At 45.5% G+C, this 25461-nt stretch overlaps 1 protein-coding gene across 2 annotated transcripts in view; it reads left to right on the top strand.

Moving 5' to 3' along the window:
* STAG1 (stromal antigen 1) overlaps positions 1-25461 on the top strand; it is a 341746-nt gene that overhangs the window by 202302 nt on the left and 113983 nt on the right. For both annotated transcript variants that reach the window (XM_029059010.2, XM_029059017.2), the window contains exons 6-7: positions 2703-2779; positions 17868-18072. In XM_029059010.2, the coding sequence (XP_028914843.1) occupies positions 2703-2779; positions 17868-18072 (282 nt within the window). The remainder of the gene's footprint in view (positions 1-2702; positions 2780-17867; positions 18073-25461) is intronic.

Below are 25461 nucleotides of genomic sequence, written 5' to 3'. Positions count from 1 at the left end.
CAACTCCCAGCTCTGCCACTTGTCAGCTGTGTGACTGTGGGCAGGTCACTTCACTTCTCTGGGCCTCAGTTACCTCATCTCTAAAATGGGGATTAACTGTGAGCCTCACACGGGACAACGTGATGATCCTGTATCTCCCCCAGCGCTTAGAACAGTGCTCTGCACATAGTACAGAAGCAGTGTGGCTCAGTGGAAAGAGCACGGGCTTTGGAGTCAGAGGTCATGGGTTCGAATCCCGGCTCGGCCACTTGTCATCTGTCTGACTTCGGGCAAGTCACTTAACTTCTCAGTGCCTCAGTTCCCTCATCTGTAAAATGGGGATTAAGACTGTGAGCCCCTCGTGGGACAACCTGATTCCCCTGTGTCTACCCCAGCGCTTAGAACGGTGCTCGGCACACAGTAAGTGCTGAACAAATACCAACATTATTATTATTGTTATTAGCAAATACCAACATTATTATTATCTTCCTAACCAAATCCTGTCCTTCCCTGCTCAAATTCCACCTATATCTTATCCTCCCAAGCTCTCAGTATTCATTCATTCAGTCGTATTTATTGAGTGCATACTATGTGCAGAGCACAGTACTAAGCGCTTGGAAGGGACAATTTGGCAACGGACAGAGAGAATCCCCGCCCAACGACGGGCTCACAGTCTAACCCGGGGAGACCGACAACAAAACAAACACAGTTGACTGACTGACTGATTCACCCCCCCCCCATTTGCCTTCCCCAACTAATTATCCACACGCTGTGTTATGTCAACCCCATAACCACCTCTTCCACCCACCTTCAGCTCGTCGGGGCCATATGTATGTATACTTCCATCGACTATTGCAATATCTTTATTTCAATTGAGCATTCAGTTTCACTGTTTGTAAATCTTTTCATTTCTCTCTCCCCTGTAGATTATAAACTCCTTGTACACAGAGAGCTTGTCTTGTGCTTATGTGGTATTTTCCCAGGTGTTAGCATCGTGCGTGACATTTAGTAGATGATCAAGACTGTTATTATTTCTAGACTGTCAGCTCGTTGTGGGCAGGGAAGTTGTCGACCAGATCTGTCGTATTGTACTCTACCAAGCACCTAGTACAGTTATATCATTGATTAGTGGGGAGTCCGGAAGAGAAGCAGTGTGGCCTAGTGGATAGGGCACGGGCTTGGGAGTCAGGAGGATCTGAGTTCTAGTCACTGCTCTGCCGCTTGTCTGCTGGGTGACTTTGGGGAATCACTTCACGTCTCTGTGTCTCACCTCATCTGTAAAATGGGAATTAAGGCTGTTAACCCCATATGGGACAAGGACTCTGTCCAGTGTGATTAGCTTGAATCTGCCCCAGTGCTTGGCATAAAGTAAGTGTTTAAGAAATTCCATTTAAAAAAAGAGTTGAATGGGGGCAAGCAATGATGATCAAAACTACCATTTTTAAGGATGTCGAGATTTTATTTTTTTTTTAAGAAGAAGTTTCAGTTCAACCGGTCACCGTAGCATTAAACTTAGGGGGGATATTTTTATAGCTCAGCAAAGGAAGCAGCGTGGTCTGATAGAAAGAGCATGGGCCAGGGAGACGGAAGACCTCTCTCAGTCACCTCGCCCCCTCCTACCTCACGTTGCTACTCTCCTAAAACCCAGCCCGCACACGTCGCTCCTCTAATGCTAACCTCACTGCACCTCTGGCTTGGAACGCCCTCGTGTCCGACAGACAATGACTCTTCCCTTCTTCAAAGCCTTACTGAAGACGCATCTCCTCCAAGAGGCCTTCCCTGACTTAGCCCTTCTTTCCTCTTCTCCCTCTCCTTTCTCCATCATCCTGATTTGCTCCCTTTATTCATCCCGCATCCTAGCCCCACAACACTTATTTACATATCTGTAGTTTCATGTATTTATATTAATCTGTCTCCTCCTCTGGACTGCAAACTCGTTGTGGTCATGGAATGTGCCTGTCATATTGTTATATTGTAGTCTCCCAAGTGCTTAATAGAGTGCTCTGAACACAGTAAGCGCTCAATAAATAGGATTGACTGACTGGCATGGGTTCTAATCCTGCTCCGTCAGTTGCTTGCTGTGTGAACTTGGACAAGACACACAACCTCAGTTTCCTCAACTGTAAAATGGGGATTAAATCCCACTCCCTCCTACTTAGTACAGTGCTTCGCACACAGTAAGCACTAAATAAATACAACTGAATGAATTAAATGAATACTTAGACTGGGAGCCCCATGTGGGACAGGAACCATCCAATCTGTTAACCCTGCATCTACCCTAGGGCTTGACACATAATAAATGCTCAACAAGTGCTATTTAAAGAAAAAGAAAGAACTGTATTGCTAGGCCTTTGAATCTAGAACAGAATACCAAGGAGAATGTAGGATTTCCATTCCCCAAGATCCTTAAATTTGGAGAAAAAAGCAGTCTTAAACGGTTTAGATGTAAATTGATGTGAAGGTTGAAGAGGTGGTTCCTTTCTTGTGAATTTACATTTTGAAGAATTACTTTCCATGCTTACCATTTCAAGGGGGTATTTTGAGGATTGTTGAATCTGTAAAACGCTTTGAGGTTCTCAGAGCATCCAAACCAACGTCTGTACCAACGTTTTAAGACCTTGACCAGATTTCAGCCTGGTTATAAACGTTCATGTTAAGTTGAATATCGATATAGATCCATCGCGGTGGGTTTTTTTAACCTCAAATTGTTATCTGTCCTTTAGGTACTGTAAGAATCGAGATGTTCAGGAACATGCAAAATGCAGAAATCATCCGAAAAATGACGGAAGAATTTGATGAGGTACAGTATCCCAGCGTCCAAACAAATGGCTCTTGGAAAACTGACAGTGGAAATGTGCAGGAGCAGTAAACTGTGCATTGATCTATTCCCTTCCCACTGTGAGTCCCATAGTGGGGTGGGGTTGGTGGTGAGGGGCCAAGCTTCCCCGTGTCCAGCCTTCTCCCCAAGACTAAAAACATTGCATCTCATCTGCCCAGTTCGGAGTCAATCCCTGGTCTCCCTCGTACTTAGACCGTGAGCTCCATGTGGGACCTGGTCATCTTGTATTTCGTCTTATGCTGTCAAGTCGTCCGTGACCCATAGCGACGCCGTGGACACATCTCTCCCAGTACGCCCCATCTCCATCTGCAGTCGCTCCGGTAGTGGATCCATAGAGTGTTCTTGGTCACAATCCGGAAATGGTTTACCACTTGCCTCCTTCCACATACTAACCTTGAGTCTCCGCCCTCGACTCTCTCCCGTGCCGCTGCTGCCCAACACGGGGGAGTTTTGACTTGCAGCAGATGGCCTTTCATTCATTCATTCAATAGTATTCATTGAGCGCTTACTATGTGCAGAGCACTGTACTGAGCGCTTGGAATGGACAAATCGGCAACAGATAGAGACGGTCCCTGCCCTCTGACGGGCTTACGGTCTAATCGGGGGAGACGGACAAGAACAGTGGCAATAAATAGAGTCAAAGGGAAGGACATCTCATTAAAACAATAGCAAATAAATAGAATCAGGGCGATGTACATCTCATTAAACAAAATAAATAGGGTGATGAAGATATATACAGTCGAACGGACGAGTACAGTGCTGAGGGGAGGGGACGGGAGAGGGGGAGGAGCGGAGGGAAGGTGGAGGGGGAGAAGAGGGTTTAGCTGCGGAGAGGTGAAGGGGGGGTAGAGGGAGCAGAGAGAAAAGGGGAGCTCAGTCTGGGAAGGCCTCTTGGAGGAGGTGAGCTTTAAGTAGGGATTTGAAGAGGGGGAGAGAATTAGTGTGGCGGAGGTGAGGAGGGAGGACGTGGCCCAGGGGTCGGCGGCGGGATGGGCGAGAACGGGGGAGGGCGAGGAGGTGGGCGGCAGAGGAGCGGAGCGTGCGGGGTGGGCGGTAGAAAGAGAGAAGGGAGGAGGGGTAGAAGGGGGCAAGGTGATGGACAGCCTTGAAGCCTAGAGTGAGAACTTCCACTCGCTAACCATCGGCCAAGGTAGGAAGGCCTCTTGGAGTCCCTCCCATAGTCGAGACCGATAGAGTACAGGAAACTCTCCAGGTGCGATCCTGAGAGGGCATCTTGTATCACCCCCAGCGCTTAGTACGGTGCTCGGCGCACAGAGTCAGCGCTTCACACGTACCGCAGATGGTTGTCGTCGTCTCATTATCATTGGAGTGGCCTTGAGTCGGAGTCGAACTGTCCTGGGTTGCCCGACCCTGTGACCTCCGAGCAGAGGGAGCAGGGACAGGCTAGAGCCAGACAACCCCCGACCTTCATCACAAGAGGCATCTTCCCATTTTCCAAACTTCCCAGGGAACTGGACAATAAGGAGTTGACCGTATCTTACTATTTTTAACTACTCTGTCGTGAGCGGGCCTTACAGTTTAGTCCTAGAAGCGCTAGCGTTAGGAACGGTAATATCTTCAATTAGGATAGGGCTTTCACGTCATTGGCTTAATCTGGATTTGTTCTGACTCTGATTGTAGATCAATCAAGCCAAAGATCTGGTGTTAATAAATAGGAAGAGAATTTTGTTTTGGATTATAGAGAAGTGAATATGAAGAGAACCGGTAGTGGGATCGGAAGAGGGGAGGGAGCACGGGCCTGGGAGCCAGAAGCAACTGCGTTCTCCTCCCAGTTCCGCCATCTGTCTGCTGTGTGACCTTGGGCAGGTCACTTCACCTCTCTGTGCCTTACTTATCTCATCTGGGGAGTAAGACTCGAAGCCCTGTGTGAGACAGGGCTGTGTCCAACCTGATTAAGCTTGTATCCCTGAATAAGCTGAATAAGGTGCCCGGCACGTAGTAAGCGCTCTAAAAATGCCATTAAAACACAACAAAAACAGGATAGAATTAGTAAGTTACAGGGAAGGGAACAAGGTAGCTGAGAATCGATGCAAGCAAGGGTATAGTGGGCATGAGCTGACAAGTCTGTAATGGGAAAGAGGTAGCGAGCCGGTGGAGAAATTTGAAAGCTCACCTCCTCCAGGAGGCCTTCCCGGACTGAGCCCCCCTTTTCCTCTGCTCCTCCTCCCCTCCCCATCGCCCCTATTCCTTCCCTCTGCTCTACTCCCCTCCCTGCCCCACAGCTTTTATGTATATATGTACATGTTCATTATTCTATTTATTTTATTAATGATGTGTGTATACATCTATAATTCTATTTATATTGATGCTATTGTCTACTTGTTTTGTCTGTCTCCCCGCTTCTAGACTGTGAGCCCGTTGTTGGGTAGGGATTGTCTCTATCTGTTGCCGAATTGTACTTTCCAAGCGCTCTGCACACAGTTAGTGCTCGATAAATACGAATGAATGAATGAATAAGAAATGAAAGTACAGTCACAGGCTGGAGAAGAAATATTCCTTTGCCAGCAACCTTTTGGAAAGATTGGCAAAGGGGAAGGTCAGGAGTTGAGGGAAGTGAATTTGGGTAATCAGGAGAAGAAACAGCTTGACCTAGCACGGGCCTGGGATTCAGGGGACTCGGATTCTAATTCCAGCTCCACCAGATGCCTGCTGCTGTGTGAACTTACTTCACTCCACTTGTGTCTCAGTTTCTTCATTGGTAAAATGGAAGTTCATTCATTCAGTTGTACTTATTGAGAGCTTACTGTGTGCGAAGCACGTACTCCGCGCTTGGGAGAGTACAATATAAGGTGTTATACCTGGCTCAGTGGAAAGAGCCCGGGCTTGGGAGGCAGATGTCATGGGTTCTAATCCCGGCTCCCCCACTTGTCAGCTGTGTGACTTTGGGCAAGTCACTTGACTTCTCTGGCCCTAAGTTACCTCATCTGTAAAATGGGGATTAAGACTGTGAGCCCTACATGGGACAACCTGATCACCTTGTATCCCCCTCCCCCAGCGCTTAACAGATAGTAACAGATAGTAAGCGCTTACAAATGCCATCATTATTATTACTATTATTATTCTCCTTCTCCCATAGACTGTAAGCCCCATGTGGAACAGGGACTGCATCCCATCTACTTGTCCTCTAATCCACTCAGCGCCTAGTACAGTGCTTGGCACATAGTAATGATAATGTTTGTATTTGTAAAGCGCCTACTATGTGCCGAGCACTGTTCTAAGGGCTGGGGTGGACACAGGGGAATCACGTTGTCCCACGTGGGGCTCACAGTCTTCATCCCCATTTTACAGATGAGGGAACTGAGGCCCAGAGAAGTTAAGTGACCTGCCCACAGTCACACGGCTGGCAAGTGGCAGAGCCGGGACTCGAACCCATGACCTCCGACTCCAAAGCCCGGGCTCTTTCCACTGAGCCACGCTGCTTCTCTCGAATCACTTAAGTAATCACTTAGTAATCACCGAAGAGATACTACAGTTATTATAGAGAAGCAGCATGGCTCAGTGGAAAGAGCCTGGTCTTGACGGTCAGAGGTCATGGGTTCAAATCCTGGCTCCGCCACTTGTCAGTTATGTGACTGTGGGCAAGTCAGTCAACTTCTCTGTGCCTCAGTTACCTCATCTGTAAAATGGGGATTAACTGTGAGCCTCACGTGGGATGACCTGATCACCCTGTATTTACCCCAGCGCTTAGAACAGTGCTCTGCACATAGTAAGCGCTTAACAAATACCACCCTTATTTAAACGAATGCCACCCTCATTATTCTTAATAAAAACTACAGTTATAATAATAACCAGGAAGTAGTAACATGAACAAGGTCTTTTCCCCCAGTGGAACTACAGAAAGAGTATATTTGAACAATGTTGGGGAAGGTAAGGACATCCGACTAGAATTTGTAGTAAGAGTGGAATGGAGACTGGAGAGGAATTAACATTAACGTATTGAGAAGCAGCGTGGCTTAGTGGAAAGAGCCCAGGCTTGGGAGTCAGAGGACGTGGGTTCTCATCCCGGCTCCGCCACTGATCTGCTGTGTGACTTGGGGCAAGCCACTTAACTTCTCTGTGCCTCAGTTACCTCATCTGTAAAATGGGGATTAAGACTATGAGTCCCTCGAGGGACAACCTGATTACCTCGTATCCAAGCGCTTAGTACAGTGCTCTGCACACAGTAAACGCTCAATATATGCAACTGAATCTACCCCACCACCTAGAACAGTACTTGGCACATAGTAAGCGCTTAACAAATACCATAATTATCATTATTATTATTATTATTATGAGGCAATAAAGGGGGATGGGAGTGATGTTACTCTCTGCCCCCAAAATAGGTATTTTCACATTTCTTCGTAACTGTATTGTCTTTTTCATAATAAGATCAATAAGTAGCGGCAGGTTTTCAGAATCCAGTACATGCGGGATTAATTTTTTTTCCTCTTTTAAAGATATTCTTCGGGATGCATTTGCACTCCTGAGCAAGTGTATTCTTTTTGAAAGGCTTTGAGGAGATATGTAAGTGTGTATATATACATTACCGAACAGTAAGTCCTTAAATGTTGGCTACTGGAAGAATAAAATTTGTCTAGCTACCAAAAAAGTTGAAAGCAGGTATACGGTCCATTGTGTGTACTTTCTCCAGAATCAAAGGCAAAACTATCCTTCTGAAATTTGCTTTCTACGATTACTATTTTATAGCATTTTAATCCACCCATGGGAAATTTCAGTTTGTCCATTTCCCTCTGGGGGAATAAAAACAAAATCTGGGTCACTTGCAAACTTGTCAGGCATCTCCATTTGCTTAGTGCTTCCTAGGGCCCAGGTCCAGCAACGGCGTCAGATGCTTCTTCCGTGAGGCCCATGAAGGTATCGTAGTGGGGAGGACTTTGTGCTAATCCCTGCGCTTCTCTCGCATCTGTCGTGCTGTGAAACCCGCGTCTTGCTGGACCGCATTTGGATGGAAAGACTGCCTCGCGGTGGCTCAGGCAGCGCGTGCTAAATACGATTAAATGAATCTATCCGTACAGAAGGATCCTGCCTCGAATCTCGCCGGCAAGGGAAAGGGAGGAGATGCAGTAGCACCTTTGAAATCTTGTGGTGTTTATTCAGTGTTCATTCAAAAAGCAGCACAGTGTGGCAGATAGAGCACAGGCCTGGGGAGGGGGGGGGGAGGGGGGGCGGGTCAGAGATTATAGGTTCGAATCCTGGATCCGCCACTTGTCTGCTGTGGGACCTTGAGCGAGTCACTTAACTTCTCTTTGACTCAGTTCCCTCATCTGCAAAATGGGGATTGAGATTGTGAGCCCCACGTGGAACAGGGACTGTGTCCAACCTGATCTGCTTGTATCTACTCCAGCGCTTAGTACAGTGCCTGGCACATAGTAAGCGCTTAACAAATACCGTAATTAATTCATTGAGGAACAGCAGCAAGTATCTGAGCACCAGGTGGGCTTCTTGCTGGGAGATTTTCAGGACTTGGACTGTGGAAATAAACTCCCTAAAAGTTGGCTCCAAGTCTCTGCCTTTGCCTCGGTCTGTTGGGTCTGCCTCAGAACTTTTCCTGAATTCAGGAGATCAGTGTGTGAACCAGCAGTATAATAATGTTGGTATTTGTTAAGCGCTTACTATGTGCAGAGCACTGTTCTAAGCGCTGGGGGAGATGCAGGGTAATCCAGTTGTCCCACATGAGGCTCACAGTCTTAATCCCCATTTTACAGATGAGGGAACTGAGGCACAGAGAAGTTGTGAGTTGCCCACAGTCACACAACTGAGAAGTGGCAGAGCCGGGATTCGAACCCATGATCTCTGCCTCCCAAGCCCATGCTCTTGCCAGTGAGCCACGCTGCTTAATATGTATTGAGCACTCGCGGTGTGCCGAGGACCGTAGTAAGCGAGTAGGGGAGGGCAGGTTTCTGCCTCCTGCCAGCCCCGAGGGACAGGCCGGGCCTGATGATAATATTGGCATTTGTTAAGCGCTTACTATGTGCAGAGCACTGTTCTAAGCTCTGGGGGAGATACAGGGTCATCAGGTTGTCCCACGTGAGGCTCACGGTCTTCATCGCCATTTTCCAGATGAGGTAACTGAGGCACAGAGAAGTTAAGTGACTTGCCCGCAGTCACAGAGCTGACAAGTGGCAGAGTCGGGATTTGAACCCATAACCTCTGACTCCCAAGCCTGTGCTCTTTCCACCGAGCCCGGAATGTCTCCATCTGTTGCCGAATTTTGCATTCCAAGGGCTTAGTACAGTGCTCTGCACATAGTAAGCGCTCAATAAATATGAGCGAATGAATGACTGACGGCCGTGGGGACTACCACCCACCCCGTCGAGGAGGCTTTTACAGAGGCAGCATGGACTAGTGGTTAAAGAAAGGGCCTGGGAGTCAAAAGGACCCGGGTTCTAATCCCAGCTCCGCCACCTGTCTGCTGTGTGACCTTGGGCAAGTCATCTCACTTCTCTGTGCCTCGGTTACCTCATCTGTAAAATGGGGAGCGAGACCGTGAGCCCCACCTGGGCCAGGGACCGTGTCCAACTCAATCTGCTAGTATCCACCCCACCGCTTAGTACAGTGCCTGGCGCAAAGTAAGCGTTTACAAACATTATGGCTAGTATTATTATTAGAAGGACCTGGGTTCTAATCCGGGCTCCGCCACTTGTCTACTGTTCAACCTTGGGCAAGTCACTTCACTCGTCTGAACCTAAATTGCCTCATTATCTCATCTGTAAAATGGGGATTAAGACTGTGAGCCCCTTGTGGGACAGGGGCTGTGTCCAACCTGATTAGCTTGTATCTACCCCAGTGGTTAGAACAGTGCTTGGCACATAGTAAGAACTGTTAACAAATTAACAATTTAACAAATACCATGGTTTTGGAGCTCCTAACTGGTCTCCTGTTGAGCTCGGAACTCCCTAATCTAGCACTTCCCGCCTGGATCTACCTATGGGGGCCAGATGTGAGGAGGCATCGTGGCCCGGTGGAAAGAACCCGGGCTCGGAGTCAGAGGACCTGCTCTCTAATCACGGCTTCGCCACTTGTCCGATATGTGACTTCGGACAAGTCACTTCACTTCCCTGGGCCTCAGTTTCCTCATCTGTAAGATGGGGATTCAGTACCCAATTCTCCCTCCGATTTTGACCGTGAGCCCCCTGTGGGGCAAGAACCGGGTCTTATCTAATTATCTTGTACCTACCCGAGCTCTTAGCACACTGCTTGGCGTAGAGAAGTAGCGTGGCTCAGTGGAAAGAGCACGGGCTTTGGAGTCAGAGGTCATGGGTTTGAATCCCGGCTCTGCCACTCGTCAGCTGTGTGCCTGTGGGCAGGTCACTTCACTTCTCTGTGCCTCAGTTACCTCATCTGTAAAATGGGGATTAACTGTGAGCCTCACGTGGAACAACCTGATTCCCCTGTGTCTGTCTACTCCAGCGCTTAGAATGGTGCTCGGCACATAGTAAGCGCTTAACGAATACCAGCATTATTATTATCTCTTCCAAAACACCCCACATCCATCTGCAATCGTTCAGGTAGTGGATCCATAGGGTTTTCTCGGTCAAACTCCGGAAGCGGTTTACCACTGCCTCTTTCCGCGCAGTCAACTTGAGTCTCCGCCCTCGACTCTCTCCCGTGGCCCTGCTGCCCGGCACAGTTGAGTTTTGCCTTGTAGCCGATAGCCTTCCGCTCGCTAGCCACCGGCCAAGCTAGGAGTGGAATGGACAGGCCTCTGCCTGACTCTCCCTCCCGTAGTCGAGACTGTTTGACTACTCTTCCCCTCTTCAAATCCCTACTTCAAGCTGACCACCTCCGCTCGACTGTATATATCTTCATCACCCTCTTTATTTTGTTTATTTTGTTTAATGAGATGTACATCATCCTGATTCTATTTATTTGCCATTGTTTTTACGAGATGTTCTTCCCCTCGACTCTGTTTATTGCCATTGTTCTTGTCTGCCCGTCTCCCCCGATTAGACCGTAAGCCCGTCAGAGGGCAGGGACTGTCTCTGTCTGTTGCCGACCTGTACATTCCAAGCGCTTAGTATAGTGCTCTGCACATAGTAAGCGCTCAATAAATACTATTGAATGAATAGTCAAGACTGGTAGACTACTGGAAACTCTCCAGATGCAACCCTGAGAGGGAAAGCCAACACTTATCAATGTCTTTTCACCTGGCCTCAGCGGTTGATGTATACCTTTATTCAACGGTACATTCGTTCAGTTGGGTATATATTTTTATTCAGCTGTACATTCATTCGTTTACTTGCTGCGTCAGCTTCCCCGTTGACCTCCCTGTCTCCTGTCTCTCCCCACTCTGGTCCGTACTTTCATTCATTCATTCAGTAGTATGTATTGAGCGCTTACTATGTGCAGAGCCCTGTACTTAGCGCTCGGAATGTACAAATCGGTAAAAGATAGAGACAGTCCCTGCCCTTTGACGGGCTTACGGAATAATCGGGGGAGACGGACAGACGAGAACAATAGCAATAAATAGAATCGAGGGGATGAACATCTCATTGAAACAATAGCAAATAAATAGAATCAAGGTGATGTACATTTCATTAACATAATAAATAGGGTAATGAAAATATTTCTGCCTCCTCGATCATTTTTCAACAGAAATAATAATCAGTCAATCTTATTTATTGAGCGCTTACTGTGGGCAGGACACTGTACTGAGTGGTTGGAAGAGTACATCACAACAATATAAAAGACATAATTCCATGCCCCCAACAAGCTTAATATGTAGATGGGGAGAATGTAAGCTAATTGTGGAAACATTTCACTTTTCGTTTCAGTGCTTTCCCAAGTGCTTAATACAGTGCTTGATACTAAGCAGTGTGTGGCTTAGTGGAAAGAGCACGGGCTTGGGAGTCAGAGGTTGTAGGTTCTAATCCCGGCTCTGCCACTTGGTAGCTGTGTGACTTTGGGCAAGTCTCTTCACTTCTCTGTGCTTCAGTTACCTCATCTGTAAAATGGGGTCCCCATTTTAAGATTTGGAGCCCCTCGGAGGACGACCTGATTACCTTGTATCTGCCCCAGCGCTTAGAAGAGTGTTTGGCACGTAGTAAACCCCTAACAAATATCATTATTATAAATATCGATGACGATGATGATCTCTGCTCTTGGGCAGGGATGTGGTTTTGGGTAGAGGCTCACATAGCTCCTTCATTGATGAGTAAAGTCCTTGGGTGATAACGAACATATCCCTAGTTATCCGGTGTGAAACAAAGGCGTACTGGGGTCATCCAGCGCTTAGAACGGTGCTTTGCACATAGTAAGCGCTTAACAAATGCCATTATTATCATCCATGTTGTCAGGTTGGTGTGCGTAACGTGTTCGTTTGGATACAGCTCCTTTAAAGGCCTGCAAAATATGTAGCATTTTGGCTTTCCTCCATGGCATTGTCTTCTGGGGTTATTTCCATTAAAGTAGTTTGGGTTGGGTCACCCCGGCCGTATCCCAATCTCACTTCCTGCCTGATAGATGGTGTGGTGGAAAAGTCCTCATTAGCTGTTTACGTTGCTGTTGGTTGCTGGGATTCTTTGTCCAGTAGGTCTGTCTAGTTTCCTTGACCTCTAGGAGTTTGTAGACATCCAACTACCTGGCTAGGTTGGGTGTTGCCTTTCAATCGACTAGTTGCACTGCTAACTTAAATTAATAATTGTGATATTATCCATTCATTCATTCAGTAGTATTTATTGAGCGCTTACTGTGTGCAGAGCACTGCACTGAGCGCTTGGAATGTACAAATCGGTAACGGAGACCATCCCTGCCCTTTGACGGGCTTACAGTCTAATCGGGGGAGACGGGCAGACAGGAACAATCTAACTTCATATCAAGCCCTGTACTCCTCCTCCCACTGTAACCCAGACCACGGACTTCACTTCCGCAGTCAACGTACTAACTGATCTTTGATCTCATCTGTTTTGCGGTCAACCCCTTGCTCATGTCGCCCATCTGTCCTGAAACTCCTGCCGCCTTCATATCCCGCCCAGATCACCAATCTCCCCAGCTTCACAGCGCTGCCAAAATCACATTTCCTCCGTGTCGTCTTCTGCACCCTATTTGACCTGCCTCCACATTATCTGTGCGCTGAGCCTCCCCCGTCTAGACCGTGAGCCCGTAGTTGGCAGGGATTGTCTCTGCTTATCTGCTGTGTTGTACTTCCCAAGCGCTTAGTACAGTGCTCTGCACCCAGTAAGTGCTCAGTAAATACAATTGAATGAATGAATGAATACACTCTAAGCACTCTGTTCCTCACCCAACTCCAGCCCCATAGCACTTAAGTACATGTTATTCCCCTATTTATTTTGTTAATGAGGTGTACATCCCCTTGATTCTATTTATCTTGATAATGTTGTCTTGTTTTCGTTTCGCTCTGTTTTGCTCTGCTGTCTGTCTCCCCCGATTAGACTGTGAGCCCGGCATTGGGCTCTATCTGTTGCCGAATTGTCCATTCCAAGCGCTTAGTACAGTGCTCTGCACATAGTAAGCGCTCAATAAATACTATTGAATGAATGAATGAATATCCTGACACGCTGCTGCTTCCACTAGCAGACTTGATTTTAATTTCTGTCTCCTCCACTACTGTAATGTATTCTCCCAAGTGTATAGTTCAGGGCTGTCCGTACAATTAGTGCTCAGGAAATGCGATTCATTGAGAGGTGAGTGTTTAATTGGATGGGAAATGATCGCGGGCTCATTGGAAAGAGCCCGGGCTTGGGAGTCAGAGGTCATGGGTTTGAATCCCGGCTCTGCCACTTGTCAGCTGCCTAACAGTGGGCAAGTCACTTCACTTCTCTGTGCCTCAGTTACCTCATCTGTAAAATGGGCATGAAGACTGTGAGCCTCACGTGGGACAATCTCATTACCCTGTATTTACCCCAGCGCTTAGAACAGTGCTCTGCACATAGTAAGCGCTTACCAAATACCAACATCATTATTATTAGTATTATCAGTCGTATTCACTGGGTGTTTACTGAAAGCAAGACACTGTGCTAAGCACTTGGGAGAGTACAATATAACTGACGCATTCTCTGCTCACAACGAGCGAAGCAGCGTGGCTCAGTGGAAGGAGCCTGGGCTTCGGAGTCAGAGGTCATGGGTTCGAATCCCGGCTCTGCCACTTGTCAGCTGTGTGACTGTGGGCAAGTCACTTCTCTGTGCCTCAGTTACCTCATCTGTAAAATGGAGATTAACTGTGAGCCTCACGTGGGAACGACCTGATTACCCTGTATCTTTCCCAGCGCTTAGAACGGTGCTCTGCATGTAGTAAGCGCTTAACAAATACCAATATTATTATTATGGTCTAGAAGACGAGATGGACATTAATATGAATGAACAGGTTATGGATATGTACGTTAAGTGCTATGGGGCTGATGGAAGGGAGTGAATAAAGGGGTTAAATAAAGGGTTTGGAGAAGTAGCATGGCTCAGTGGAAAGAGCACGGGCTTGGGAGTCAGAGGTCACGGGTTCTAATCCCGGCTCCGCTGCTAGTCAGCTGTGTGACCTTGGGCAAGTCACTTAACTTCTCTGTGCCTCAGTTACCTCATCTGTCAAATGGGGATTAAAAAAAGAAAACTGTGAGCCCCACGTGGGACAACCTGATCACCTTGTATCCCCCAGCGCTTAGAACAGTGCTTTGCACATAGTAAGCGCTTAATAAATACCACAATTTATTTATTCATTTTTTTAAATCAGGGTGATGCAGAAGGGAGTGGGAGAAGAGGATTGGGGGGGTTTAGTCAGGGAAGGCCTCTTGGAGGAGATGAGCCTTCAATAAGGCTTCGAAGGTGGGGAGAGCAACTCTCCGTCGGTGTGAGGAGGAATAGCGTTCCAGGCCAGAGTCAGGACGTGGGCGAGAGGTCGGCGGCGAGATAAAGAGATCGAGGTACAGTGCGAAGGTTAGCGTTAGAGGGGCGAGGGAGGTGTGCAGGTTGGATTGTAAGAGAGCTGCAAAATGAGGTGGGAGGGGGAAAAGGTGATTGAGTGTTTTAAAGCTGATGGTGAGGAGTGTCTGCTTGATGCAGAGGTGGATGGACAACCACTGGAGGGTCTGGAGGAGTGGGGAAACATGAAAAATGATCCGGGCAGAAGAGCGTAGTATGGCCTGGAGTGGGTAGAGACAGGAGGCAGGGAGGTTAGCAAGGAGGCTGATAGCGTAATCAAGGCAGGCCCAGATAAGTGACTGAATTAATGTGGTGGTAATAATAATAATAATTCGGGTATTTACGAAGCACTTACTTACTTTGTGCCAGGCTCTGTACTAAGCGCTGGGGTGGATACAAGCAAATTGGGTTGGAAACAGACCCTGTCCCACATGGAACTCACACTCTCGATCCCCATTTTATAAATGAGGGAACTGAGGCCCAGAGAAGTGAAGTGACTTGCCCGATGTCACACAGACTAGTGGAGGAGTCAGAATTAGAACCCGTGACCTCTCCCAGACCTATGCTCTATCCACTAGGCCATGCTGCTTTGCAATTTAAGGGCTTACTATGTGCAAACACTGTTCTAAATGTTAGGGTGGATACAGGGTAATCAGGTTGTCCCACATGGGACTCACAGTCTTAATCCCCATTTTACAGATTAGGTCACTGAGGCCCAGAGAAGTTAAGTGGCTTGCCAGAGGTCATACAGCAGACAAGTAGCGGAGCCTGAATTAGAACCCGTGTCCTTCGACTCCCAAGCCCGTGCTCTTTCCACTAAGCCACGCTGCTTCTTGATACTTGCTTCTTGCTACTGTGGTTTTCTCCCAAGCATTTAGTACAGTTCTAGGACTCAGCAGGGGCTCAGTAAATGTGGTTCATTAATTGATTGTTGCCCTTCTTCCTCCCTGTAACATATGCAAAATCTTCCTCCAGCCTCCTTTTGACTTTTTCTGCATTTTGGTGAGAATCTTGGAGCATACCAAAATCCAGCATTTTGATACATGTTAAGCGCTTACCGTGTGTGTTCTGCCCACACTAAGCACTCAGTAAATACAGATGATTTCTCAGCCCTGTCCTAAATGCTGGGGTGGATCCGCCCTTTCCTCTCCACCCAAACGGCTACCTTACTGCTAGTCCCGGCTAGACTACCGTGTCGGCCTTCTCTCTGACCTCCCTTCCTCCTCTCTCGCCCCGCTCCGGTCTATTCTTCACTCCGCCGCCCGGCTCATCTTCCCGCAGAAACGATCTGGGCATGTCACTCCCCTTCTTAAACAACTCCGGTGGTCGCCTATCGACCTCCGCTCCAAACAGAAACTCCTCTCTCTAGGCTTCGAGGCTGTCCATCACCTCGCCCCTTCCTACCTCTCCTCCCTTCTCTCTTTCTACCGCCCACCCCGCACGCTGCGCTCCTCCGCCGCCCACCTCCTCGCCGTCCCTCGGTCTCGCCCGTCCCGCCGTCGGCCCCCGGGCCGCGTCCTCCCGCGGTCCCGGAACACCCTCCCTCCTCACCTCCGCCAAACTGATTCTCTTCCCCTCTTCGAAACCCTACTTAAAACTCACCTCCTCCGAGAGGCCTTCCCAGACTGAGCCCCCCTTCTCCCTCTACTCCCTCTACCGCCCCGCCTTCACCTCTCCGTAGCTTAACCCTCTTTTCCCCCCAATTCCCTCCGCTCCTCCCCCTCTCCCTTCCCGTCCCCTCGGCACCGTACTCGTCCGCTCCACTGTATATATTTTCTTTACCCTATTTATTTTGTTAATGAATTGTACATGGCCTCGATTCTATTTAGTCGCCATTGTTTTTACGAGATGTTCTTCCCCTCGACTGTATTTATTGCCATCGTTCTCGTCTGTCCGTCTCCCCCGATTAGACCGTAAGCCCGTCAAAGGGCAGGGACCGTCTCTATCTGTTGCCGACTTGTTCATTCCAAGCGCTTAGTACGGTGCTCTGCACATAGTAAGCGCTCAATAAATACTATTGAAAAAAAATACTATTGAATGAAAGGTAGTCAGGTTGGACACAGTCCCATAGGAAGGAGTGATAATAATATTAACTATGGTATTTGTTAAGTGCTTACTATGTGCCGGACACTGTACTATGGCACTGGGTTAGATACAAGCAAATCAGGTTGGACACAGTTATCAGTGTCCCACATGGGACTCACAGTCTTAAACCCCGTTTTAGAGCTGAAGTAACTGAGGCACAGGGAAGTTAAATGACTGGCCCAAGGTCACACAGAAGTCAAGTGGCAGAGCCAGGATTAGAAACCAAGTCATCTGACTCCTAAGCCATGTTGTTTCTCTAAGTAGGTAATAAGGAATTATTTGGGGCATCGTTAATCTCAGCCAGAAATGCATGCTGGAGGCCACAGTGGAATTGGGGCAGAGTGATGATGAGTTAGAGCTACTCAGCGAAAGGAAATCCAGGGTGTTCTCCAACCCAGGGCGGTTTTTCTTTTGTTACGATCTTCTCCTGGTCCCTGAGTCTTCAGGCTTATTCTAGTCTAATTAAACAAATAGAAGTTGTGAAGCTAGGACCTTTCTTCAGAAGCGTTTCTCTATTTCACAAATTTTATACATCGATAGTGGTTGACCAAAATTGACCAAACCCTTTAGATTGGTAGTCTCCTTCTTGGTGTATCTCAACTAAGGAAAATTACCGTTAGTAAGTAAGGTAACGTAATCCTTCCCTCTTCATTTTAAATAAGGGCACACATAACCGGAACCCTGAATGATTTTTTTTTGATGGAGTCCTGGATCGGATCAATCAGTGGTATTTATTGAGTGCTTACCATTTTCTGGGCACTCTACTGAAGAACTTGGGAGAGTATGATATAGCAGAGTTGATAGTCACGTACCCTGTCCGCAACGTGTACAGATAACAAGTTTATATATTCCATGTGCTCTGTGTCATTTATTGCTATCTTGATTCTATTTATTGCCATCGTTCTTGTCTGTCCGTCTCCCCCGATCAGACTGTAAGCCCGTCAAAGGGCAAGGACTGTCTCTATCTGTTACTGATTTGTACATTCCAAGCGCTTAGTACAGTGCTCTGCACATAGTAAGCGCTCATTAAATACTATTGAATGAATGAATGAATATTGTTTTTCTGTTCTTTCAGGATAGTGGTGATTACCCTCTTACCATGCCTGGTCCTCAGTGGAAAAAATTTCGCTCAAACTTTTGTGAATTTATTGGCGTCCTGATTCGACAGTGTCAGTACAGCATCATTTACGATGAATATATGATGGATACAGTCATCTCCCTACTGACTGGTTTATCAGACTCTCAAGTTCGAGCTTTTAGGCATACAAGTACCCTGGCTGGTGAGTACATGGCACTTGCTTATGGCATTTTCATTTTGTAAATTTGGATTTTTCTAACTGAGGAAATGCATATCTTAAAGTGGATACTGATATCAATATGAATATTGATGTTCTGAAAGAATGTTACGTTGATTTTTTTTCCTCAGCTTCAAAATTGTTCTTGTGAATAACTTTCACTGAAAATGTTTACTCAGGAATTACATTTTCTGTGAATTCAGTTCTCGTGATGAGATGTGATTTTGCTGTTACGATTTCTCTCCATACTCCACCTATGTACGTGTCCTAACCACGGAATTAGAAAGGATTGGGGGAATTGCTTTGGGTCATTTTTGAAGGCTCTCAACCCCCCCCAAAGGAGGATCGCAATGTTTGTCTTAATTCCATGATAATGCCTTACGAATTAGCAGATCTTAACCCTGGGTCCGCCCACATTAATACTTCAGGACACTAGGTAGCCCCCACCTGCTCTTTCAAGTTTTTGCTGGTATTTCTTACAGCGCTCTCTCATTTCAGTACATTGCTGCAGAGTTTACTTGGGTTTAAACACCTCCCTTCCTCTCCTTCTCAACCCTTGGCTGACTTGAATAGAGTAGGTAAAAGCTATTTCAATTTAGCAGTAGATAATGGCAGATCTATTTATCATAGATGGAAGCTAGTGACACAGGTAGTGTGTGGCCAAAGTGGCTTTTTGATATAAAAAATAACCCATTAAAAAGGAGTATTCACATAGGAACACTCAGTTCTCCTGCAGAGTGGGGATTACATTTTTGAAAGGCCTCTCTTCCAGAGAAACTCGCATTACAATACACGCACGTCCAGACCAACACTGTGTGCTTGTGCACGATCCTTTCTTTAGACATTCTACCAGGTCTACCAGGTATTCTACAGGTAAATGTCTTGTCGGAGGAATGTCTCCCAATTCCTTAGGAGCATTTTATCCAAAGTAGTAGGAAAACTCAGTAACCCAAGAATATTCAGTCAAAACATTTTATTATCGGTAGATATTTACTACATTGTTGCCGGATCACGTGCCTGCACTTATTGGCTCTTTTAAATCAGTTTAGTTCTTTGGATCTTGGCGAAACATTCATGCATGTGGTTTCTTATAGATACTCTATTTCATTTAGCGCTCTATCTCTTAACGCGGTATTTTCATTGAATCAGTGAAGAGCACTGCTGGGGATAGCAATACTCTTCAATGTCTCAGGCTCATATCACTTCTCACAGTAAAATCCATTCCTTCACTTTTTTCCAGAAATTAGATTCCACCTCTCCCTAAATGACTATTCTCTCCATTCACAAACTTTAATTGTGCTTTTCCATATTATTGTTCTCTTTGTTTTCCTTTTTCTCAATGTGATAAAGCTAGACTGCCCGATTTTCAGCATCCCTTAACCTTGCAGCCTGTCACACACCCAATGCGTAACAAAATTGCACTCAGAGGCAATGAGCTCGGGACATGAAGAAGTACTGGAGCAGTACTATTAATTTAATTTCATTTTTTTTTAAATTTTCTCCTTTGTGACACCTACCTCTTTAAGCAGTCTAATTTAAATATGGACTATATCTGTTAAATAAGATTGCACATCCATTTACTTTTCTTCTCATTTTTCCCTTACTCTCATTTACTCTCATTTAGTTGGCCAGCCAGTTATATTTTCTATTCCTTTTTATTCCATCATGTACACAGTGTCATCAGTAATTAAACATGTGCCGTTCAGGACATTTTATTTTTCTAGTCATTGTTCCATAATTTCTTTTTCCAGGTCCTTGTAGTCCTTTTTCATTTTATCCCTATTTCTCTTTTTGTATTTTACTCTTTTTTTAAAATCTATTATGAACTCTTACGTGTTCCTTGGTGTTTATAAATCCTTCAGCCCTCTCCCATTATCCTCTTGTTTTCCAACTAACTCTTTGACTTTGTATATGTCTGAATTAACCATCCTTTCTCTATATTGCTATTCTCCTTTCTAGCCGTCCCTCACCTCTGACCCATCGCGGAGCATTATATAGGGTTGCTCTATTTTCTAAAGGCCATACTCTCTGACAAATGATGTACTGGGTAATGCGTGACTGAAGGTTCTCGATTCATTTGTAGAGTTTAATCCATGTCTTGAACTGCCTTAAAATCTGACATTAAGGAAGAGCAAAAAGCAGAAGAGATTTACTTAATCCACTTATCAGTTTGTCTCTTTCAGCCCCGTTAACTTTCCGTCCCCTTAATGACTCTCCCTCATTTTGATTAGTTCTTACTGGCTCAGAAGAAAAAAAAAATCTCCTAAAATATCAGATTTAGAACTATTATTAGGGAGCGTCACCCTCCAGAAGCAAGGACTCAAAGGGCTTAAAGGAAACGTAATTCCCCGTGGAGTCGAGCTCTGTCAGACTCCTCGGGATTTCATGTCCGGTGTGATTTGATGGTTTTGTGGCCTTGGGTAGATTGAGAGATAATCCTTTTTATTCACTTTGCAGGACAAGGAATCTTGGGGACTAGATAAAATGGGCAGGAACATTTAATCCTCTGCTTCACTGACTGTGTTCATGGAAAGTTGCGAGGCAGTTTTGGCCAGATATGATTTTCGCCTTTGGAGTAGAGTGCGCATTGACATTGCTTAATTCTTAGATGAGCAGAGAGATCATCAGGTTAGTTATCTCTTAGGGTATAGATATGGTGAAGATTCATTTCAGAGCTTCATAAAGTATCTATGACATCACCTATAGAAATTTTCATATTGGTAGCATTCGTAATGTTCGCCTGGATTTTTCCATTTCCTTGTGATGAATCTATTTCTCCTTCCGTGTTTATCTTTCCAACATTTGTAGTTCGTTCTCAAATTCCTTTAATTTATACGTTAATCATTTTTAATGTACTCTGTTGAGTTCTGGTCATTCTTCAGTTTGTTTTTGAAGTGAGCAAATTTTGAGGGCTATTTGAAAACTCCCTATTCCGTGGTATTCTCCTGCTATTGAGGAATTCATTCATTCATTCAGTAGTATTTATTGAGCGCTTACTATGTGCAGAGCACTGTACTAAGTGCTTGGAATGTACAAATCGGCAACAGATAGAGACAGTCCCTGCCCATTGACAGGCTTACAATCTAATTGGGGGAGACAGGTGTGAATCCGAATATCACAATTTAACTCAGGTTGCATGAGCTTTATAAAAAAAAAACAGCAACAACAACAGACTTTCACTTCATTGGCCTCTGAGAAATGCTGTAAATTATCAATTTATTCAATGTGAGGTCGGGGGCGGTGGGGAAAGTTGATCTAAATTGGTTTTAACACTGTAGCTTTTGCTTTGCAAATTTTTCCTGCCCTTTAGATTGAGGATGATCAGCTTTTTAAAATTTTGCCCCATTAATTTGCCTCATTTTTCTAATATGTAGATTAGTTTTATCGTTTTTCATGTGGGATTTCCAGGTTAATACCTATATTTTTTCCCATGTTAATTAGTTTTATCGTTTTTCATGTGGGATTTCCAGGTTAATACCTATATTTTTTCCCATGTTATATACTTCTTCGTCTAGATGATTTTTTAAAAGAATAGCAAGGTGTAAAGTCTATTGCAGTTTCTGTCAGGTTTCAGTTGGACATACTGAGTTTTGAAGACATTATATTACCCTAGAAATTGTCTCATAGTACTAAAAAGAGTTGTGTAAGAAATAGAGACTTATATTTTTCATTACTTTTTATTCCTGGTGACCATTTCAGTCTACGTTAGTATTCAAATATGTGTAACTCATTCAAACCCATTTTTCCACATTACATTCTTTTCTTCAGTTAAAAACATAGTATACAGTCTTAAGCGTTCAAATTTTCTAGACTTAATGTGCTCTTCCTAAAGCAGAATTGCATATTTGTCAGAATTATTTTGCTCTTTCCATTTTCAGATATTTGCTCTTAAAATGTCTTCCACTGACAGTTTTGCCATCTAACTTCTAGGATAATGATTTGCAGAGTCAATAGTTGCTTTTCTTTCAGCCTAATTGCATGATTTTTAAAAAATAAAGGATTGTAGTAACCACAAAAGAAGAAAGTTTTTATCAGAAAAAGTGCTGTGATTATAGGTGAAATGGTATGCCTGATTTTTAGAAAGAAATTGAAGATGTCAGTGTTTTAGTTTTCCAAGACTTTTGATCTCCTCCCGGGACAGAGTCATCAATAATGGAGTCTCACCAGTATCATATCTTTAAATCATGTACATACCTTCAAATTATTTATTTATATTAAATATGTCTCCCCTTCTAGACTGTAAGCTCGTTGTGGATTGGGATTGTGTCTGTTTATTGTTGTATTGTGCTCCCCCAAGTGCTTAGTACAGTGCTCTGCACATGGTAAGCGCTCAGTAAATACCATTGATGACTGATGATAACGATGGGAACATAACAAGTGACGTTCCAATCTGGTCCCAGGGCCAACGTAGTTAAACATTTTCATCAAGGGCTTTGGTGAATAATGAGCATCTGTCTTCCCCCATTAGATTTCAAACTCCTTAAGGACAAATACTGGAATTTGGTCGCGTATCGTGCCCTCCCAAACGCTTAATAGGGTACTTGACCCGTAATGCACAATGTTGGAAAAAGCCATTGATTGATTGAGATTTTAGCTTCAGAGATATAGTGTCCTTTCAGTTTCAGATACCTGTGACCTTCTAGCTTGTAATACTGGAGTCGTAGCCTTGCAACTGAGATGTCAAAATCACTGCGTATCCCTGCCTAACGCCATCGCCAGTGGGGAATGGATAAGAGAGGCATGCTCAGTTCGGACCCAGCCAGCCTCGTCCATCATAAGAGTCTCACAGTCTGAGTAAACTGAGCCGAATTGCCCTATTTCCTGGGTGTTGTCAGTGACCTTCACGAGGTCGATAAAAACCATGTAGACAGCTTGACACATTTCCTGAATTGGGCAGGCTGCCAAGATCACATCCTGTCGGTCAGTCAGTCATATCTGTCGAGCGCTTACCTTGTGCAGAGCACTGTACTGAGCACTTGGGAGGGCACAGTATAAAAGACACATTCCCCACCCACAAGGAGCACTATGCCACAGTCTGGTGATCTGTTGGGGATTCTGGGAACATTGACAGTCACTGCAGTTCTTAAGAAGCGGGTCCAGGGGGGCTCTGACCCGGATCGTATTGGGATTGCTTTTAATTCACCGGGAGGGAGATTTACCCCTCCAGCTTTCTCCACCTCCAGAATACTCATCTCACTTCAGCTCCTCCCTAAAATGTTATCCCTGCTGATACTTTGGAACGGCACATCTTCCTGTGACAATATGGAAATATACCACCTGCTGTGTGAAAGAGGGATTCTTCCTTCCTCCAGTGGTGGTGCTGACTGTGGGAACTTTTACCCTATAAAAGGGTAAAGCGCTTAGTACTGTGCTGTGCACACAGTAAACACTCCATAAATGTGATTGATTGATTGAAAATGCCCAATCTGTAGAGGGAAAGACAGCGTCATTCTTGTAAAGAGATATATTGCCTCACCAGTTGACTGGAGTTCTGTGAAAGGGCCAGTAATCGTGTGGAGGAAGGGGAATGTGTGCATATAACATATGTAGATTTTCAAGGGGCCTTTGATTAGGCTGTTAAAAACAAAAACCTTAAAGATTATGGGAACTGGCGTAGATGGAAAAGACTGGTTAAAAGATGGGAAACAATGGGTATGATTTGGAGCCCTAATGCTAGGACCTGGTTTATTTACAACTTCAATGATCTGTAAGGGGATTGTGATAGTGATTGAATTTGTAGATGACACTGAGTAAATGAAATTCATTCATTCAATTGTATTTATTGAGTGCTTGTTGTGTGCAGAGCACTATACTAAGCAAACAAGTAAACAGGCATCTGTGGCCTCATTATAAATAAATAGAATTATAGATCTATACATATTAATAAAAATAAATAGAATTATAATTATCAATATATGCAGAAGTGCTATGGGGCGGGAAAGGGGAGTAGAACAAAGGGAGCAGGTCAGGGCAATGGAGGGGGGGAGATCAGAGGGAATGGGGGGCTGAGTCTGGGAAGGCCTTCTGGAAGAGGTGAGCTTTCAGTAGGGCTTTGAAGGGGGGAAGTGTGCTAGTTTGGCGGATTTGAGGAGGGAGGGGGTTACGGGCCAGAGGAAGGACGTGGGTCAGTGGTCGATGGCGGGACAGGCGAGAACGGAGGACAGTGAGGAGGTGAGCGGCCGAAGATCAGAGTGTGCGGGCTGGGATGTAGAAGGAGAGAAGGGAGGGGAAGTAGGAGGGGGCAAGGGAATGGAGAGCTTTGAAGCCAAGAGTAAGGAGCTTTTGCTTCACGTGAAGGTTGATAGGCAACCACTGGAGATTTTTGAGGAGGGGAATGACATGTCCAGAGTGTTTCTGCAGAAAGATAATCCGGGCAGCAGAGTAAAGTGTGGACTGAGGTGGGGAGAGACAAGAGGTTGGGAGATCGGAAAGGAGATCAGAAATGAAATGCTACGCAGATGAGAGAAACTGGGGTATAACTGCACAAAGAGAACCAGCGGGGCCTAGTAGATAGAGAGCAGGCCTGGGAGTCAGAAGTACCTGGTTCAAATCTCAGCTCCGCCACTTATCTCCGCCAATTATCAGAGAAGCAGCGTGGCTCAGTGGAAAGAGCATGGGCTTGGGAGCCAGAGGTCATGGGTTCGAATCTCGGCTCTGCCACTTGTGAGCTGTGTGACTTTGGGCAAGTCACTTCACTTCTCTGGTCCTCCGTTCCCTCATCTGTAAAATGGGGATTAAGACTGTGAGCCTCATGTGGGACAACCTGATGACCCTATATCTACCCCAGCGCTTAGAACGGTGCTCTGCACATAGTAAGCGCTTAACAAATACCAACATTATTATTATCTGCTGTGCGACCTTGGGCAAGTCACCCTCACTTGTCTGTGCATCAGTCTCTTCATCTGCAAGATGGGGATGAAGACTGGGAACCCCTGTGGCATGTGGACTGTATCCAACCTGATTAGCTGGTATCTACCCCAGCACTTAGTAGAGTGTCTGGCACATGGCAAGCATTTAAATATTATAAGACAAAAAGAAAGATCTCACGAAACTGAGTCAGCCATGTAAAGACGTGTGCAGTGGTGTCTCCACTCCTTAATCACGGCTCAAGAAAGGCATTGTAGAATCATTGTCAATTTCTTTCAGAAATTCAGGCTTCCAACTGCCTGAGGAGTATCATTTGGATGGGTGGAGAAAACGAAATGAAAAGCTTTGTTTTATCTCTTTTATATATACACAGAGAGAGAGATTTATCATTTGTCCTTTCTTTTCAAAGAAGTCACCACTAATGATGAAGTTCACATTTGAGGGCATGGGCGTTCATCTCGATTATACCTGATTGGGTTATTTTATATATTTTAAAGTTCAACTACC

Source organism: Ornithorhynchus anatinus, chromosome 1 (genome assembly GCF_004115215.2).
Source record: "Ornithorhynchus anatinus isolate Pmale09 chromosome 1, mOrnAna1.pri.v4, whole genome shotgun sequence".
NCBI classification, from domain to species: domain Eukaryota; kingdom Metazoa; phylum Chordata; class Mammalia; order Monotremata; family Ornithorhynchidae; genus Ornithorhynchus; species Ornithorhynchus anatinus.
This window is presented reverse-complemented; position numbering and strand designations above follow the sequence as displayed.